General features: G+C 53.3%; 1 protein-coding gene across 3 annotated transcripts in view; it reads left to right on the top strand.

Annotated features, from left to right (window-relative positions):
• Window positions 1-19,390, top strand: part of ATP11A (ATPase phospholipid transporting 11A) — a 123,997-nt gene that overhangs the window by 53,635 nt on the left and 50,972 nt on the right. For all 3 annotated transcript variants that reach the window (XM_058742190.1, XM_058742195.1, XM_058742204.1), the window contains exons 2-6: window positions 4,900-5,022; window positions 12,128-12,217; window positions 12,999-13,079; window positions 17,364-17,471; window positions 18,353-18,481. In XM_058742190.1, coding sequence (XP_058598173.1) covers window positions 4,900-5,022; window positions 12,128-12,217; window positions 12,999-13,079; window positions 17,364-17,471; window positions 18,353-18,481 — 531 coding nt within the window. The remainder of the gene's footprint in view (window positions 1-4,899; window positions 5,023-12,127; window positions 12,218-12,998; window positions 13,080-17,363; window positions 17,472-18,352; window positions 18,482-19,390) is intronic.

Raw genomic sequence — 19,390 nt, 5'->3', positions numbered from 1 at the left:
ATATCGGTCATTGCCAGTGACGTGTAACCCACCCACCCCAGGGGCCACCCTTCTGCGTGGACACTCGTCGGTGTCTGCTGGAACGTGTTCCCAGTGCTGTGCGCCTGCTATGCCCCCAGTCAGAACATTTTCCTCCAGAAGAAACCACCCGTGGTCACTTGTCCAGCCCTTGGCAAACCCTGTCTCTCTGGACTTGCGTGTCCTAGAGAGTTCGCATGAATGGAACCCTACAGCACGTGGCCTTTTCTCTCGGCTTCTCTCCCTTACGTGCATTTTCAGGGTTCACCCGTGCTATAGCGCGTGCTCTTTTCATGGCTGCGTAGTAAGTCCATTGTGTGGGCGGTTGACATTCAGGTTGTTTCCACTGTTCGGCTGTTGTGAATGATGCTGCTGTGGACACACGTGTGTGTACGTGCTTATGTGGACCTGCGCTTTCACTTCTCTTGGTGCAAAACCAGGGGTGGGATCTCTGTGTCGCTTGGGGACTCCACCTTCACCCTCCTGGGGAAGTGGCGGACTGTCCCCTCCACTATCCCGCCATGATGGTGAGGCCCCAGCCCCCTGCACCTGCCCCGGTGGCGGGGGAGGGGGGCGGCGTGAAGTGCCGTGTCCTCGTGGTTCCGATTTGTACCTCACACCCACTCGTGATGGTGAACGTCCAATGTGCTCTGTTGCCTCCCAGCTTGTCTGAATATCCATTCAGTGATGTGAATGGACTGAATGTCGGATCTTTGGTGAATTTAACCGTTTCAGAGTCAGCTGCTTTATCAAGGTCAGAAGTGGACGACGGAGGGTTTGCTGTGTTGCCATAAGCTTTCTGTCCACCGAGTCATGGCTACATGTGTTCGGGATTTAACACCCTTTCTGTGTAAGAGAATACGTTCACACAACAACCAACATCGTAAGAGCCCATTAGTGACACACAGTCTGCTGGAATAAACTGCACCATCTGCCTGCATCTTTCTAGACTGGACGTAAATGTACTGCGTATGTTAGTGAAACGGTCAATTTGTCTGCATTGTTTTCTGTGCCGTGGAACAAAGGTGGGACTTTTTATTCCCAGCTCAGTGGGACAGAAGCGCTGAGCCCTCCGGGGCATGTGACCCGCAGGGTACTGTACCATCACCTCAGAGGACGCATCGTTCACACCCGGATCTGCCAGTGGTTACGCAGGTTGAGAGAGCCGAGCCCCATGGCATGCGGGGGTTCTGCTCTCCGGTCTTGCTCGCTGCTGAAGAGGCTTCCTTGTTTGTGGTTCCTCCTGGTGCCTCGTTTCTGGAACAGCATGCCCACCTGGAGCAGCCTGCACCCAACAGTTTCACCGAGCCCCCCGCCCCCCCGCCCCCTGTTGTAGTTTTAGGCGTTTGCCCCCTTGTTCCTGTAGGTGACAATCTCATTCATGTGGAAATAGGAAGAGACTCCTTCCCCCTCTGACCCGCCGGGGGGGGGGGGGGGGGGCTCCGTGCTCCTGGTGAGTACAGCGCAGGGGTGGGGTTTGCCTCTTGGAGGCACGAGGACGCTGGGGCCTGCTGCACAGGTCAGGTGCACACTTTAGAGTGGGCTTGGAGCTGGCCTTTGTGGGCGTGCAGGTGCCCCCTGTGCAGCCAGGGCACTGACAAGGAACGATCAGTGTTGGAGCCTGTACTGCTGCTGAGTGTCCTTGGCCATCTCCAGGGCTCCAGGGTTCATGTCACGGAGGGCGTCCCATCCAAGACGAGTCCCTAGAAAGAGAGGCTGGCGTGTCCGTCTTCCTGCCCTCAGGAGGTTTTGTGACAACCCCCACCTTCATTCTCAGGGCTCCCAGTGACAGAATTGCCTTTTTGTGTTCAGCAGAGTTGCAGAACAGACCAGGTGACGCATACTTGGTTCAAGACCGGCGAGGGGCGCCAAGGTGGCTCAGTCAGTTAGGCAAACAACTTCAACTCAGGTCACGTTCTCACGGTTCGTGAGTTCAAGCTCTGTGTCAGACGCTGCTGTCAGCACAGAGCCCACTGTGGATCCTGTGTCTCCTTCTCTCTCTGTCCCTCCCCCTCAAAAATAAACATATGTTAAAAAAAAGAAATTGTGTAATTGGGGCTAATAGGTACTAAGTGTGCAGAGTAGCAGAAGATTGCTGACGAAGCGGACACAGAAATGTTGAATCACACGTCCATAGTGACAGGGCCGGTCAGCTGCAGGGCACACGCATGATGTGGGCGTGATCGTGAACCGCTTTCTCCGGGGGCGTCTTGTTGGATGTGTTGTCTATATGTTTTGCACACCTGGTCTTAGCTTCCTCAGAATTGGACATTTTTGCAGAGAACAGAATGCGGAACTCACCTGGGTCTTGGTCTGAACCCAAAGACGCTTCCTGTGTGTCAGGGCCACACACGAGACCCCTTGTAAGCGCCGTTCCCTGGTGTCCCTCCTTGGGCACTATTACACTGACCACTTGGTGAGCAGAGTCAGCCGGAAGCAGAACGTCACCACCGACTCGTAGTCTATTTGTAGAAGCAGCAGGTCTGGCCGAAGCTTGTGGGTCATTGCTTCTTTTTGTTCCTTGGGGAACAGCATGAATGTAGCTTCCTTACGCACAGCCTAGTTTTCATCTAGTAAGTACGTGGCTCGCTCCCAAATGGGTTTTTTGTTGCAGTGACATAGGCAAGCCCCAGTGCTTGTTGGTGTTCAGTCACTTTTCTGGGCTGGTCTTGTCCCACAGGTGGACATAGTGTCCCGACGTGCAGTAGGTAAAGTCGTGGGCTGGACGCGGCTAGGAGACCCCCCTCCACGCACCGCAGACACGTCCCCTGTCTGGGAGGATCGGGGCTTCCAGAGTCGGTGTTGTGGCTGAAGCCTAGCGGCTGGCTTTGAAGTAGGAGCAGGGCCCCCGGGGTTCTCATTTTTGTGTTACAAGTCATGTTTTAATGCTTTTCTTTCCCTTCCGGTTCCCCTATTATGTGTTCCTTTTCAGCGTAAGTTCCGGAATCCGTGGGAATGAGAAGCATCCGCGGCTGTGTCTTGAGCATGAAGGGATGTCCAGGACTTAGATTTGTGTGTAAAGCTCTTATGCCGCTGTGTCAGCACCCGTTACTGGTGGCCTCACCTGGACGGGGAAGCAGCAGAAAAGGCCGTGGGCGGCGGGGACACGGCCTGGCCCTTGCATCATGGGCTTCTGGGGCGCCACATCTGAGTTCCTGGCAGTTTGGGGGCCCAGCCCATTCCTTCCGGCGATCTTGCACCATTTCCCATGTCCCTGCCGCATGTCTCTGGAAACGGGTGGAGTTCTGGGGACCGAGTCGGTCTCTGCCCTCAGACCGCGTGGACATCCGACAAAGCCAGGCCCTAGAGAAGGCATGGAGGGAAAGTGCGTGCGGGTGGCTACCGTGGACCCCGCGGTGCTGGGGGCACATCTGTAGACTTCTGACCCCGCAAAGCTGGGAGGTAGGCCCACGCCATGCCACGCAAGCAACAAGAGCAAAACAGTGTGACGTGAGGCTGTCCTCGCCTCAGCCCACAGGGACACTGCTGGCCTGTGTGACCCCGTCCACCTGGCTCCACAAGCGAGGGTGGGCGCTGCGCCGGGCGGAACACTCTGGCTCCCCACAGCCATGTGGTTCTCTTCCCGCTCCTGTTCGTTTCCCGCTTTCGTTCGTCAGCCACCATGAGTGAGGGGCTGTCACTGTCCTCAGGGGCCGTGAGGCTGCCTGAGGCCAATGTCTCAGTGACAGCTGAGTTGGAGCTGTGACCTGACCCGCCTTTCTTCCTGTCCCGTCACCCTGACCTTCTGCAGTGCTGGTGTTCCCACTTCCTCCCCCCCATGGCTCACTGTACCCCAACAGGCTGACGGAGTGTGAGGCCAGGACCTGGGGCTGGGCTGCTGGTCTGGGGGTCCCAGGACCTGGGGCTGGGCTGCCAGTCTGGGGTCCCAGGACCCGGGGCTGGGCTGCCGGTCTGGGGGTTCCGGGACCTGGGGCTGGGCTGCCGGTCTGGCAGGACCAGAACCCGGGTCTGGGCTGTTGTATGGAGGGGGCCAGGACCCAGGGCTGGGCTGCTATATGGGGGGGGTCCCAGGACCTGGGACTGGGCTGCTGTATTGGGGGTCCCGGGACTCAGGACTGGGCTGCTATATGGGGGTCCCAGGACCCGGGGCTTGGCTGCTGGTCTAAAGGGACCAGAATCCGGGGCAGGGCTGCTGGTCTTGGTGGGGGGGACCAGAACCCGGGGCAGGGCTGCTGGTCTTAGGTGGGGGACCAGAACCCGGGGTTGGGCTGCTGTATGGGGGGGCCAGGACCCAGGGCTGGGCTGCCAGGTGGGGGTCCCAGGATCTGGGCTGGACTGCTGGTCTTGGGGGTGCCAGGACCCGGGGGCGGGCTGCTGTATGGGGCTGCATTTTAGTCTCTCATCTGTGGCTGCAGTGTCATAGGTACCTCCGTGCTGAAGGCACAGGGTCTGGTTCGGTGTTTTAAAGGTTCTCCTGTCAGAAGACATTTACCGGGTGCCTCGCGCACGTGATACTGAATAGTAGAGTCAGACACCGGCCTCCTGTCTTCCCAGGAGGGCCCTTGAGCAGGGGGACCCGAAACGGCTCAGCAGCTCCATCGTGAACTCACAGTTTTACCCTCTCGTTAAAGACCCACCACCACATTTCTAAGGGGGCTGCCTTTCCTGTTGGAAGCGTCGGGACTGTGCTGGGCCTTCTGTCTGTGTATGAGCCCAGCCACGTTCGTTCCCATGACCACCAGCTTGTGAGGGCTTCCCTTTCAGGTGCAGACCGCCTGGCTCGGCCCAGTTCCTTGAGGAACTTAGCCCGTGGGGGTAGAGTGACGGGAGCCCGCTCTTCCCATGAGCGAGGACGCGCCTTACAGCTTGCGCTCCGTAGAGGGGCTGTCACCTGTGCTGACGGCGTTCTGTTCTCCGCAGTGTGCTGGCGAGGAGAACTGCGTGGACAGCCGGACCATCTACGTGGGGCACAGGGAGCCCCCCCCAGGTGCTGAGGCCTACATCCCGCAGAGACACCCCGACAACAGAATCGTCTCCTCCAAGGTGAGCTGTGTCCCTGTGGCGGGTACCCGCCCTCCTCCCGGGGCTATCACCACGCTGCTGCCTGCCACCCGGCGCCGTGGTGGGTGTCCACGTGGGGCTGGTACGCGTGTCCCACGCCTGTCCCCACAGCCGGTGACAGACCGCATTCCCGTCACCTCCCTTTAATGACCCCAGGGCATATGAGGCCTGCTTCTGCCATGTGTGTGTTGGCTGGCCACGTGCCTGTGTGTCCTGGTGCACACATCCGTGTGGGGGACACACGTGATCCCGGGCGCATGTCCCATGCGCACATCCGTGTGGGGGACGTAGCACATTTTTTTTTTTTTTAACTATCAGAGCATCTGAAATTAAGAAGACTTGAGAACAGACAAGCCTTTCTCTTTAAGGCAGTTTTTTTAATGGAACTATTTTATTTAAAACTGCCACAGAAAACAACAGTAATGACAACAGCCATAATAGCTTTAGTCACCAGAGTTGCTCATCAGGAAAATCCCAAGCGATGAGTGTGGCATGTTGTTGCCCAGCCGGATAAGTGACAGGAGGCTCCCAGGCAGGTGTTGGCAGCGGGACCTGTGTGAACCCGATAGTCTCAGGTGGCGCTCTCACTAGAGACCCCCACTCGCCCCCCCTAAACAGGACTCTCTAACGATTCTTAACAGTCAGCCCCTGTGCGGTACAGGTGCACCGAGAGTCAGGGAAGTGCGCTGGAAACGACCCGGGTGCCGTGTGAGCGCGTCAAGGTGGCGCCACGAAACCGCCCACGCTGCCCAGTGTCCATCCCGGGACATTTGTCAGGCGCTTCGGCCGCCAATGGCTCCCCGCCTCGGCTGGTTTCCCCCTCCAGGGACAAAGCCTGGCCTGAGAGTCCTAGCCCCCATCCCTTCGGGTTGGTGTGGAAAGTTCTGCCCAGGACTGAGCGGGAGAACCTTCTGGAAAACAAAGCACCTGGTTGGGGTGGTCTGAGGGCCTGCTTGAGGCATATGGTAGAAGGTAGCTGGACGCTGAAGGAGGCTTGTTTATGACCAGCGCCCCTGTCACTGTTTTCAGGGGAGAGAACCAGACTCGGTGATTTCTAAATGCCGTTCCCGACTCTGTCCTGATTCGAGTGTCACAGCCAATATATTATTTCCATTTGTTCCTTTCAAATACTCCTGCGGTGACTTTGAGGTGTCCCGTCTTCTTTCCACGCTCTATGAGTTGCCGCCTTTGCTCCCCCTGCAGTGGCACCCACTGTCCCCTGCCCTTCCCGCACCGGGGCCCCCACGCTGCCTCGGTTCCTGACGACGGCAGGAACCCCTCAGAACAGGGCCTGGAATACCTCAGAACAGGGCACCTGGGTGGCTCACTCGGTTAAACATCAGACCCCAGCTCAGGCCATGATCTCACCGTTTGTGAGTTCAAGCCCCACATCGGGCTCTGTGCTGACAGCTGGGAGCCTGGAGCCTGCTTCAGATTCTGTGTCTCCCTCGCTCTCTGCCCCTCCCCCGCTCGTGCTGTCTCTCTGTGTCTCTCTCTCAAAAACAAATAAATATTAAAAACAAAAAGATGGCTCAGAACATATGGGAAAAAGAACTGAATTTGTAAAACCTGAGTTTATAACAGTTCTGGAGAATGTTTGCTGTAACGTACGTGTGTTTCCTTGGGAAGAAAACATTTCTGTCAGAAGAAAAGACTGCTGGGCAAGACTTCTTCCATGCACAGAAGTCTCCACTCAGTAAGCCTGATTGCATTTAATCAGAGAGCTTTTACTGTGTGAAAAGTTACACCAGGGGCAAAATTGCCAAGCTCGCCGTGCTTTCCCGGCAGTGCCGGTGCTACGTCGGCAGTGATTGGAGTTCCGTTTCCTTTCTGGGGGAGACACACTGGGCAGGGGCCTGGGATGAAGCAGAAACAAGAACTGAGTCCCCAGCACGTCCCTTTTCCTTTCCTTCTGACGACACATAGAGCCCCGTGACCAGGACTTGAGCTCGAGCATGAGTGGATCCGGCTTCGGGAGAAGGTCGGGTGCTGCCTCATCAGTTCCATAAGGTTGTACATGGGACACAACATCCATGTGGCCCCCAGTTTGCCCTCGGGACGCCACAAATCTGATACTAGGCTGAGGCTATGCGGTCATTGTGTACTTTCGAGAAAGCTGCATCACTTGTGACTTTTGGCCAGGGAGGATAGCGTCTGCCAGTCACACGTGGGCAGATGGTGGTCCTAGGACTTGTGAGAGCATCGTATCTGCTCCACAGCAACCTCGTGATGCCACCGCCATGCAGGAGCCCAGCCCCTTGGAGGAGGAACAGCTTGAGAACAGAGCCCACAACCAAGCCTTAGCAGCGAGCCTGACCCTGACCCTCATGTCCACAGGCCTGGCACCGCCTCCTGCCGGCCCAGCACACTGTCTGCTCAGCGTGTAACCCTAATGACCCCAGTCGGGCATGACTCGTTTCCACGTCCTGTTCTCCCAGCCGTGAGTGAGAGAGAGAGAGAGCCCAGCTCCACGTGTGGATTTCCTTCCACGGAGCTTCGCTTGGCCTGCGGGACGGCGTCAGGGCCATCAAGACAGCACGGTGGGGGAGCTGCTCTGAGGCACCTGACAGTCAGGACCGCGTGGTGCTGTCCATGTGTTCCCGTCTTGGGGTAGAGAGCGGTGCCGGGCTTGTCCAGGCTTTTCTTCCTGGCCATGACTGGGACAGACCGGCAGGCTGTGTTTTGTCCTGAGCCACACTCCCGGCGGGAATAGAACCATGGCCACCACCACAGACAGCCGGGTGTTCGGGAGGCGTCTGTGACATGGGGCACACGCACCGTGGTGCTCAGTGTCCGCGACGTGACAGAGGTGAGAGCAGGGGCCGTCCTGTGGGACTCAGGACTCCTCGCAGGGTCTGCAGGGGCGAAGCGAGGACTTCATTCTGGCACGGCCGACACCAGGCACCTGCAGTCTGTGGACTGGGTCGGGGAGCTGGCGCTTGATAACGTGGAAGGTCTGAGTTGCATGTGACATCCTGCCCGTGTCCACACTCTCCACACCCACTGTTTAACAAAGATGAAGCCGTCTGCAGCTCGTCGGCTCTTACGTGTTGTCAGATGCCCCTTTTACGGTTTCTGTCCACATGGTGCTGACCCGTTTGCACAGTCACACGCACTTAAATGATTTCACGGGTTTTCACCCTGTCACACACCATCAGGAGTTAGTGACCCTCCTTTCAACCACATTAACCATCCACAGTAATGACTTATTGTAGTAATTTATCCCACGCAGTAAGAAGATTACAAAGTGTAATGTCTGAGCTGCCGTGTGGCCTCTCCTGCCTGATTAGAATTCAGCAATCATGTAAGTGGCTTTCAAGCCCAAATCTGGGCTGCTTCCCTTGCACTCTAGAATCTGGGAAGCCATAAGGAGTCCAGAAACGGTAGCATTAAAACGGGACAAGACCAGATATACACGTAGCATTCCAGGCTTCACAAAACTCCCCACTTGGAAGGATTGCAGTGGATGACACTCTGTTTTATTTTCTTATACGTAAGATGAAAACTTTCTAATGTGGAAACTTTCAAAAATATGTAAAAAGTCAGTGATGTGATAATCTCTCACATCCTTCTCACCAGTGTCAGTGGCTGTCCCCGGGCAGCAGTGCTGGCTTCATCTCTGCGTCCACTTTCTACCCCACACTTGGTGAGGCACGTCCTCTACAGCATTTGATTTTCATCTTTCGATTTTTTGGTAGGTGGAGGATGGGGTTTCCAGGAGGACCTTTTTCCATTCATGTGACTTTGCTACCAAGTAACACATTACAAGTATTTGGGGAAGTTTTTGGTTAACTGGCGGGCAGTCAGTACGGGCTGGGAAATGAGGTTGGTTTCACAGGGTAGGGCCTTGAAGACAGCTCCATTTTGGGTCAGGAAATCCGAGAAGAACAAAGGATCCTTCTAGGCTGGTCACAGAAACACGGACATGAGACGTAAATGCTGTTCCTACGTACGAGCTTCTGTTTCTTTTCATCTCCTTTTAAAAGTTAGTGGAAAGTAACTGACTCATTATGGCCCATTTAAGAGAAAAAAATATATATCTTTCTTAAAAATTTAAGAAGATTGATTGTGTTTGTATTGTTTGTCAAGCTATACAATTTTAACGTCCCTGTTATTTTTTTAGTGCCAGTTGGAGCCAGAACTGTGATCCCTGCCGCATTCTTTCTGGGTGTGTGCTGTGGTACTTACTTTACACGTGAAAAAAACTGGAACACAGTCCTTAAATAATTCAAATAATTCAGTAAAGTTTACTGGAGTTTTAGGTGTCAGGACCAGGGTTTGATATGGGTCTGACCCCAAAGGCCATGTGTTTTCCAGTAGAATAAAGAGGAAATACTTTCTTTTAAAAAAAAATTTTTTTTATGTTTATTTTTGAGAGAGAGGGAGAGGGAGAGAGAGAGAGAGAGAGAGAGCATGAGTGGGGGAGAGGCAGAGAGAAAGAGGGAGACACAGAATCGGAAGCAGGCTCCAGGGTCTGAGCTGTCAGCACAGAGCCGACATGGGGCTCGAACTCACAAACTGCAAGATCACGACTTGAGCCAAAGTCTGACGCCTAACCAACTGAACCACCCAGGCGCCCCCAGAGGAAATACTTTCTGAACTCCATAGAATAGCCAGAGTATCCTGAGGTAGGGCAGCAAATTAAGAATTCAGATCATGTTTTTTGGTTTTTTGGGTTTTTTTTTGGTTTGGTTGGTTTTTTGTGGGGGCGGAGAAGACACTGCTGATACTTTGGGAGAACTGGCAGTCAGGGTTGGTTTTTTTGGGGGGGGGGTTGTTTGTTTCTGGTTGAGAAACCGAGGTAAAGACGGAGCCACAAATTCCCCTCCCTCTGCTAGTGTCTGCAGCTACATTCCTGACCCAGAGACCTGCTTTTTGGTTCTCAGTTTGTTTGCACTCAAATGAAACCCTAGTGTGTCCTTGACAAAACACAGCACCTATTCATGATGTAGAGTTTCTGCAAACCAGGAACACGGGAGAATTTCCTCAAGTCGATAAAGAACATCTATTATAAACCCGCAGCTGACGTCGTTCTTTTAAAGATTTTTTTTTAATGTTTATTTATTTTTGAGATAATGCGAGAGACAGAGTGCAAGCAGCGGAGGGACAGACAGAGGGAGACACAGCATCCGAAGTGGGCTCCAGGCTCCAAGCTTTCAGCACAGAGCCTGATGTGGGGCTCGAACTCACGAATCGTGAGATCGTGACCTGAGCCGAAGTCAAACGCTTAACCGACTGAGCCACTCAGGCGCCCCAACATCGTTCTTAATGATGAAAAAAGAGATGCTTTCACCCTAGTCGAGAACAGTGAAAGTTTCCCCGCCACCGTTCCCATTCAGCGTCTTACTGGATGTCTTCACTAATAACAGTGAGAAAGGAAAGGGAATACAAGATACGCAGTTTGGGAAGGAAGAAACCGCTGTTAACAAGTGACATGATGGTCTGCAGAGAAAAATGCCAAAGAAAAATCCCAACAAAACCTCACAAGCAGAGCACAGCCAGCGGCAAACAGTTGAATTCTCAATTAGAAACACCATTACATTGGCATGAGAAAACGGAAAAACACATATGTGTAACAAAATATGTACAAGATCTATGTGAGGGAAACTATAAAACTGTGATAAAAGAAAATATTTAGGTGAACGGAGAGACATTCTGTGTTCATGGATGGGGAGGCTTAGTGTCGTCATTAAGATGTCAGTTCTGTCCACCTCAATCTATACAGTCAACCAAATCCTCATCCAAATCCCAGCAAGTTATTTTGTGGACATCAGGACGCTGATTCCAAAGTTTGTACAGAGAGGCAAAAACCCAGAGAGCCAACACAATATTGAAGGAGAACAAAGTTGGAGAGCTGATGCCTCCCAACATCTAAACCAGATGTCAAGCCATAGCACTCAGGATAGTGTGGCCAATCGACCGGCATAGAGCCTGGAAATAGACCCCCATGTAAGATGGTCAACCAATCTTTGACAAAGGAGCAAAGGCAACACAATGGAGTAAAGACCGTCTCTTCCCCAAAAGGTGATGAAACCGCTGGGTGTCCATTTACAGAAAATGAGTCCAACATGGATCTTACACCATTCACAAAAATTAACTCAAAATGGATCATAGACCTAAATGTAGAACACAGAACTGTGGAAGTCCTAGATGGTAGCATGTGAGAAAATCCACACAACGTGGGGAGGGCCATGAGAGTTTGGGCACAGCACCGGAAGCACTGGCCGTGGGAGACAAGACTACTGACCTAGGCTGCATTAAAATTAAATTTTCCTGCTCTTCAAAAGACACTGTTAAGGGAGTCAGAAGATGAGCCACCGACAGGAAATATTTGCAAAACACAAAGCCCATAAAGGCCTGGTATCAGACGGGACACAGAAGGGAAGGGTTGCTGGGGTGGGTCCGACGGGTGGGTTTGGGAATATTCAGAGCTAACAGACCAACATCAAGCTCAGTGTTTACTGGAGGTTAGTGACCTCTGGGACATGGCTGTTTGCAACACAAAAGTTGAGGAAATTCTCCTCCTGGGGGAAAAATCAAAAGTCTGGAGATTAGGAGGCGGCCAGGACCAGCCCCCCTCTCTATCCTTCCAAGCCCTCCATGTAGAGAGGCTCCTGGGGCTGACCCCGGACACCTGAGCCTCGGGGATGTCTCCAGGCAGTCAGGACCGCCTGGTGATGCCGACTTCTATTGTAGCTTCCTGTTGCCAGCTAGTAACACTGTCACAAGAGCAAAGAGAGCCTATGGAGGGAAGAATGCTGAACATAACTGTTTTAACAGTCACAGGTTTACATGGCATGAAATAGACCTTAATGGTAAAACTTTCATTAAACTACGTTGTATTATGTCAGATTATCTGGGATTGGGTAAGTCGTGTGCTACTTTTGGGGTACGTGTTCTGTGTCAGCAGTTTGTATTCACGGTCAGCCAATTGATAAAATAGCTACAAAAGTCTAAATTTTGAATGGTGAGTTTTGTATCTAAACATTTTGTGCTTTGAAATCCAGCGCCATCGTTGTATAGCAGAGTAACACTAGAGAGTAAAATGTGATCACAATGCCACCTCTTTGTTTTTTCTTCTCTACAGTACACGTTTTGGAACTTCATACCCAAGAACTTATTTGAACAATTCAGGAGAATAGCCAACTTCTACTTTCTTATCATATTTCTGGTACAGGTAAGGCCAGCAGACTTTTTTTTTTTTATCATCTCAAACATACATTCTAAATAAGTGACTTTCATTCCCAGGTGATCAACTGTGGCTTGCTAAGGAGGGTGAACAAGGACTTGGGGCCCTTATCTACACGTCCCCCACCCGTTTCCTTCAGGGACAAGTGTTTTGGTTCCTCTGACTTGGCTGTGACCACCTTCCCGTCCTGGAGGGGAATCAGGAGCTTACCTGGTCTTTAGGAGAAATTCAGCAGCCAGGCTCAGCTTTATTATGTGGAGCCCCTTCCCAAGTGCACAGGGTGCTCTGAAGAGATCACAGAGAGGAAGAGAAAGGAGAGAAAACCAGAGTCCAAATCAGGGAACAGTGGGTCCAATTCGTTTTCAGAATAGCAATCACATTTTCTTCAGTCACGCGAAATACAGTGGAAGGACTTACAGAATTTCCCCACCGTTAAATTATTCAAATACTGTCATTGAAGCCTGGCGCCGAAAGCAGAGTAGAAAATTAAAATGTGCACTGGAATCAGACTTGTGTCTTTGCCACTGTTGGCAAGGTTTCCTTAAGCAGATCCCTTAACTAGAGCGAACTACCCTCGGTTTTATAGGAAACAGGATGACTAACCCCCAATCTGATTGACCTCTAGTTGGGGGATAAAGTGGGTAACAGTAAAACAATTTGGAATAAGCAAAAGCAAATGTTTTCGTTGGTATTACAGGGCCAACCAGTCTGTCTAACGTCAGTAATGCGTGTTTTTGAGAATGGCCCTACAATTCTGTTTTAATTGCAGTTGATTATTGACACCCCCACGAGCCCAGTGACGAGCGGGCTCCCACTGTTCTTTGTCATCACAGTCACGGCCATCAAACAGGTAAGAAGTCTGCAGAAAAAGGGAAGGCATCACCATCCCTGTTACATAACATCGCATTTTATCCAAAGCGGAGTAATCTGGTTTGTGTTGGCTAGTTCGTAGACAACTTAACCAAATTCTAGCAATTCATTTTGGTAACTGCCTTAGATTGACACTTGAGCTAAAATAAGAGAGATTATGTAACGCGGCAGCTAGCGTGACACCCTGTGAGTCTGAGGGGGAAGCCAAGGTGTTCACATTCAGAAGCAACCAGAGATGGTATCTGTTTTTAGAGGCTTTTCTTAGCCTGTCCACACCGTCGGCCGTCTGAGCTGTAGGCACCTGCTGTGTGCAGAGTCTGGGATGCAGTTTTCTAACAGAGCGTGCTGACTCCCAACTCACCGTGTGCAGGGGGCTGTTCTCCCGGGGCCACCCAGACAGAAGAACACACCTCAGTTCTTTCCACCGTGCACGTAGCTATGTTAGTGCTGCAGCCATCGCCACTGTCTGGTTCTGGAAAATTCCCATCCCCTCAGAAGGAGGCCACGAGCAGTCTCTGCTGTTCCCCTCCCTGAGCCCCTGGCCACCAGAGGTCTACCCTTGTCGCAGCCACACTTCCCACGTGGTGGGGGTGAGGGAGCTCTTTGTACTTTCGGTTTGCATTTCCTTGGTGATTAATGATCTTGAGGATCTTTCCCTGTGCTTATTGGCCATTTCTACGTCTTCTTCAGAGAAAAGGACCTTTGCCCATTTTAAAATCGGCTGAAGCATCTTTTTATTGATGAGTTGCAAGAATTCTTTATGTGCTCCAGATAAACATTCCTTATCTGCTGCAAACTTTTGAGCCTAAGGATGTTTGCACTTCGGTGTTGATACATCAACCTTCCATTTGGGAGATCTGGATAATTTGTAAAATGGCAGCTTCTAGTGAAATGATTGGTGGTCAAATTCTTGCTGAAAAAGCCATGCTTTCCTGGTGTTATCCTTTAGATAAAAATAAAGAAAACAAAACATGTGCTTTACATGAGATGTGGTATGAGAACAGCCATGGGGCGACAGTGGGTGCCAGTGTTGCGGTGATTTTCTGTAGGCTGAGGAAGGACGTAGAACGGAATCAGGTTCTAGTGTGTGTGCGTAAAGAGTGCCTCTGGGTTGTCTTCTGCCGGCCTAGTGGGTCCTCAGTGTGAGAGTGTCTGCATTAGTGTTTTTTTAATACAGAACTGGGAGCAGCATTTAAGGATTTCTTCGTTTTGATTTGCGTTTTATTTCTCAGTCTTCAGTAATCTGGGAATACAGATTTGAACAGAACGATTTTGCTTCATACCCATTTGATTGGCTTTTAAATGTAGAAGCCTGCAGAGCAACCAGGGACAATAATGTAGTGAAACGCATCCACTCTCCACTGACGGCAGTGTGGTGGCGCCATGTTAGAAAGCCATTTGGCGCTAATGGATGAGGCAGAAGCTGTTAGTGGTGGGACCCGTAGTCCGAGGGTGTCCAGTATGTGCAGTTGGTGTGTATTATATGCATCTCAGAGTGCATGGAGGCCCCACAAGGTGTCCTGGGATGTTCGTTGCAGGCCTCTTTGTGGAAGAAAAACTAGGGACAAGATGTCCTTCAGTGAGGTAACAGACGGTACGTTCGTTACACGTATTGAGGTTACTGGTGCAGTAGCCACGTAGTGTGGAAGACGTAACACTGAGTGACGCACTCAGTTACAAAGGAAATACTCGGTGTGTTGTCCTCACGCTTTTGTAAGCATGTAAACACTTCAGTTGTTTATGACGCACGTGTCAGAAAAGTGGAAAACCGTGACGGGAAGGAGTCTTTCCGAGGAGGAAGGGAGAGAAGGAGTTGGCATGCGGATCAGAGGGGCTGAGTGTGTATACCACCTCTCGGGATCTGCTCTGAGTGGTGGGCACAGTAAAGTGAGGTGTTTCCATTGCTTCTCTGTGTGTTTTCGGGAGAATAACCATCCTTGTCCCCAAGAAGCTGGTATAGAGCCCACGAGAGGGCCTCAGGAGGGGCACAGAGGAAGGGGACAATGGCTCTTGGAAGCTGGTGGTGACGGTGGGCAGGCAGAAATGGAGCAGAAGGCGTCCCAAGGTCCTGTGGACGCCAAGGGTCCTGCCAAAACCGCGCAGCAGATCAGGACTGGGAAGATAAACCTGAAGCACTGGCTTCCTAAAGGCACTTGAAGAAATTCAGAAAAGGGCGGGGGATGGGGCATGTGTGCTCGGCCAGGTCTTCACTGCCTGCCACGCTGCCGTGGCGCCCTGCGGTCCGCCCACCGCAGTGCCCTGGCTGAGAATGAGCGTGCACCGACCCCATGGGGAACACGCGGGGGCCCGCGCCCGCAGCTGCTGCCGTGCGGCCGTCTGCGTGACCCAGGACCTCAGCAGGCCCGGAGAGACCTGACCCTGCTCCGCTGAGCTGCATGCAGGCCCAGAGAGCCCAGAGCTGGCGGAGTGGTTCCCTGACCCACCGCGGCCCACAGAGTCCCTGCAGGGGAGCCGCGGGGTCCAGCGCATGGTTTCTCTCCAAGGGCTCCCGGCCTGACCCGCTGCCTGGCTCCATGAGCACAGGCCCTCTGCCCCCTGAGGCTGTGTGCCCCCCAACACTCTATGCCTCCCAGGATCCGTACCCCCTGAGGCCATGTGCCCCCCCACACTCTGTGCCCCCCAGGATCCGTGCCCCCTGAGGCCGCGTGCCTCCCCGCACTCTGTGCCCCCCAGGATCCGTGCCCCCTGAGGCTGCATGCCCCCCACACTCTGTGCCCCCTGAGGCCGTGTGCCCCCCCACACTCTGTGCCTCCCCAGGATCCGTGCCCCCTGAGGCCGTGTGCCCCCCGCACTCTGTGACCCCCCAGGATCTGTGCCCCCTGAGGCCGTGTGCCCCCTGCACTCTGTACCCCCCCCAGGATCCGTGCCCCCTGAGGCCGCGTGCCTCCCCGCACTCTGTGCCCCCCAGGATCCGTGCCCCCTAAGGCTGTGTGCCCCCCTGCACTCTTTGCCCCTGCAGGATCCGTGCCCACTGAGGCTGCATGCCCCCCCCCCCGTGCCCTCCAGTGTCCGTGCCCTCCAGGCTGTGTGCCCGCCCCCCACCGGCTACATGTCCCCAAAGGGTTTGTGGGAGGGTGTGTGATGACCCCTGTGTGGCGGAGCTCAGTGACTGCCAGGCTGCCGGGTGCACAAATGTACCTGTGCTCTCCCACCTCACCTTTGCCAAGTGCAGCTCTCCCCCTCCTGAGCCCCTCACCCCATTCCTGAGGGTACCTGGTTTTCTGCCCCTCCACCTGTCCTCTGCCCCTCTCCTTCTCACCTTCCTCCACACTCTGGTTCCTGCTCTGGATGGCCCTCGGCCCTCCCCTCCTCAGCCCTGCTTCCCCAGTGACCCCAACTGGCACGTGTAGGGGATCCAAGGCCTTTCCTTGCAGCTGAGAAAGCCCCCTTCGGGGAGCACCTGGGTAGTCCCAGGTGGGCGCTAAATGGCTTCTGACAAGCATCTAGCCAACTCTGTCCAAATCCCCAGCAACTCGAGTGAGCCCTTCACGGCCACCCACCCACCTTCCCAACTGGTTTTCTGCTTGCCCCACACTGTCTGCAATCCTCCAGGCTGGCCCAGCCCCTGCCCCACCCACGTCTGTTCCTGAGCCCTCATGCAGCTCCTGTGCTGTGGTCTCTGCCTTACAGGACAACCAATCAGCATCCTCCAGGGGTGGCTCAGACCTTCTCCTCTGAGCCCCCTGCACACACATTTGCACACGTACACTGTGGTCACACTGCCAGCAGTGGCTGTGATGTGCTCCCTGGGGCAGGGAACCAGGTGAGGCTCTTCCTGGGCCTGCAGGAAGGGGCACGGGGGACCCCTGCCCAGGTCCTCCCGCCTGAGCTGGTCCCGGCGCCTCTGAGGCCCTGGCCATGGTGCTGATGGTGGGCAGCCAGGCGTGGTCACCCCAGTGGTCTCTGGCACAGACAGAGGAGGCGTGTCCCACAGGGGAAACTTCAGAGCCCTGTAGCAAAAGTCGGGGCTGGTGTGTCCCGATCACTGGAGGCACGAGAACGCAGGGGCCAAACTCCTGGAGGGAAGGATGGGGCAGGGTGGCGGCCAGGGCCACGAAGAAGTAGATTTGGGGTCCATTCAAGGGAAAAGCGCAGTACTTGTTGGGGGGGTGGGTGTCAGCATGAAGAAAGGTGACTTCTGCCCCTCGCTTGTCCACGGCTGCAGCGGGACGCGGGTTGCAGCCATGGCCCGTCCGGCAAAGCCCAGAATGACGGGCTCAGGGCCGTCCTCTCTCCCCTCCAGGGCTATGAGGACTGGCTTCGCCATAAGGCGGACAATGCCATGAACCAGTGCCCGGTGCACTTCATCCAGCATGGCAAACTGGTCCGGAAGCAGAGCCGGAAGCTGAGGGTGAGTAACACTGGTGGTTTGTTCCAGCCCAGACGCGGAAAGTCCAAACCCAGAACGCAGCAACGTGACGGGTGCTACGTGAGCTGAACCTCTGTCTGGAATTGCTTCTTTTTTTTTTTTTTTTTTTTTTTTAAATTTTTTTTTTTCAACGTTTTTTATTTATTTTTGGGACAGAGAGAGACAGAGCATGAACGGGGAGGGGCAAAGAGAGAGGGAGGCACAGAATCGGAAACAGGCTCCAGGCTCCGAGCCATCAGCCCAGAGCCTGACGCGGGGCTCGAACTCATGGACCGCGAGATCGTGACCTGGCTGAAGTCGGACGCTTAACCGACTACGCCACCCAGGCGCCCCGTGGAATTGCTTCTTTATAGCTGGAGGCCAACCTCCTCCCCAAACGCTTCTTACTAAAACAGGCGCCTTCCACTATCTGTTTTCTTAACTTTAATTTTTATTTATTATTTTCAAGTTGTAATAGACTTGATTTTTTAGAGCAGTTCAGTTTCACAGACCCCATCAGGGTTGTCTGAACTTTATGAGATTGTACTCACCAGTCACAATAGAGAAAGTTCTAACACGCTGTTAAAGAATTTATTCTAGAACAAGGCAAAGTCATATTAATGTGAATTCCATTGGTTGGAAACTGTGAAAATAGGGACAGAAACCTCACTGAAGCCTTCGTTTTAATTTCCTGTTTCAGTGAACCATTCATGCATCATTATCTGTTAAATGTTGGCATCACTTAGGCAGTGTTTTTCACACCTGTGCTAGCCAGTGGGAAGCATGTACCCAGACAGGGAGTGTGATTGCTAAGGTTTATCCTGAGGAGTGCTCACTGGGACCCCATGGGGCCGCTGCACCGAGGCTGTCTATCTGTTCTGCAGGTGGGGGACATCGTCATGGTCAAGGAGGACGAGACCTTCCCCTGTGACTTGATCTTCCTCTCCAGCAGCCGCGGAGACGGGACCTGCCATGTGACGACCGCCAGCTTAGATGGGGAATCCAGTCACAAAGTACCGTGCCTTTCATCTGAGGCCACACAGGCCCTGCCCCAGCCCTGCTGTGCCTGCAAACACAGTGCTCCCAGTGGTCACAGGGCACCCCAGGGGGCTGTGCTGGCCATGTGGCCCCTCAGGGTCCGTGGCAGCCAACCATGGTTAACAGAGGCAACTTCATGTTATTTCTTAGCTGTGCCATTTAGCCAAGGGGCCAAATTAAGGATGCAATGAGTAGACTGTGGGAATTTTGAAATTTTCCATTTAGTGTCGTGACTAGACTAGAATTATGTAAAAAGCCACACAAGAGTCTAGATTTTAAGTAACTATTATTTCAATGAGTGCCTTTTTGTTAGAATATCTTCAGGATTTTCTGAACTTATAATTAATGTCTTGTACTCCATGTGGAGCTCTGTTCTGGCAGTTGGTGCTACAGAACTTTAATGATCACGAAAGAATAGAAGATATCACTATTACTTTTAAGGATTTCATTATTTAAAAACTGGAAGCTTCCATGGAGTTTAGGGAAGTGAGTGTAGCTCAGTGGGCCCAACCGTGTGGGAGGCGTCGGCCAGCTGTGGTTAATAGTGGGATTTGGCCATGAGAAAGAGAGGTTTTCTTTCACGGATAGTTCACATCCTTGCATGAACCGTGCGGGACTTTTTGGGCACGTTTCCTACATACAGATCCCGAGAGAGCTAACATTCTGGCACCACTCATACTAAGTAAGGAGATCCCGGGAGATCTGTGACTGTGGTCTCTGGGGCGCGGGGACACCCGGAGCCCCACGCATCCCTGGCTGTTGGCAGCGGGCTGTCCCTTGCACCCGTCCTGCAGGAAGGGTGCCCCAGCGTCGCTAGCGAGCGGGTGCTGCGGTCTCCGGCCACGTGACTGTTCTCCACGTGAGATGGGACGGCCATTGCCCCC

Source organism: Neofelis nebulosa, chromosome 1 (assembly GCF_028018385.1).
Source record: "Neofelis nebulosa isolate mNeoNeb1 chromosome 1, mNeoNeb1.pri, whole genome shotgun sequence".
NCBI classification, from domain to species: Eukaryota; Metazoa; Chordata; class Mammalia; order Carnivora; family Felidae; genus Neofelis; species Neofelis nebulosa.
The sequence above is the reverse complement of the archived record's forward strand: the minus strand, read 5'-3'. Positions and strand labels throughout refer to the sequence as shown.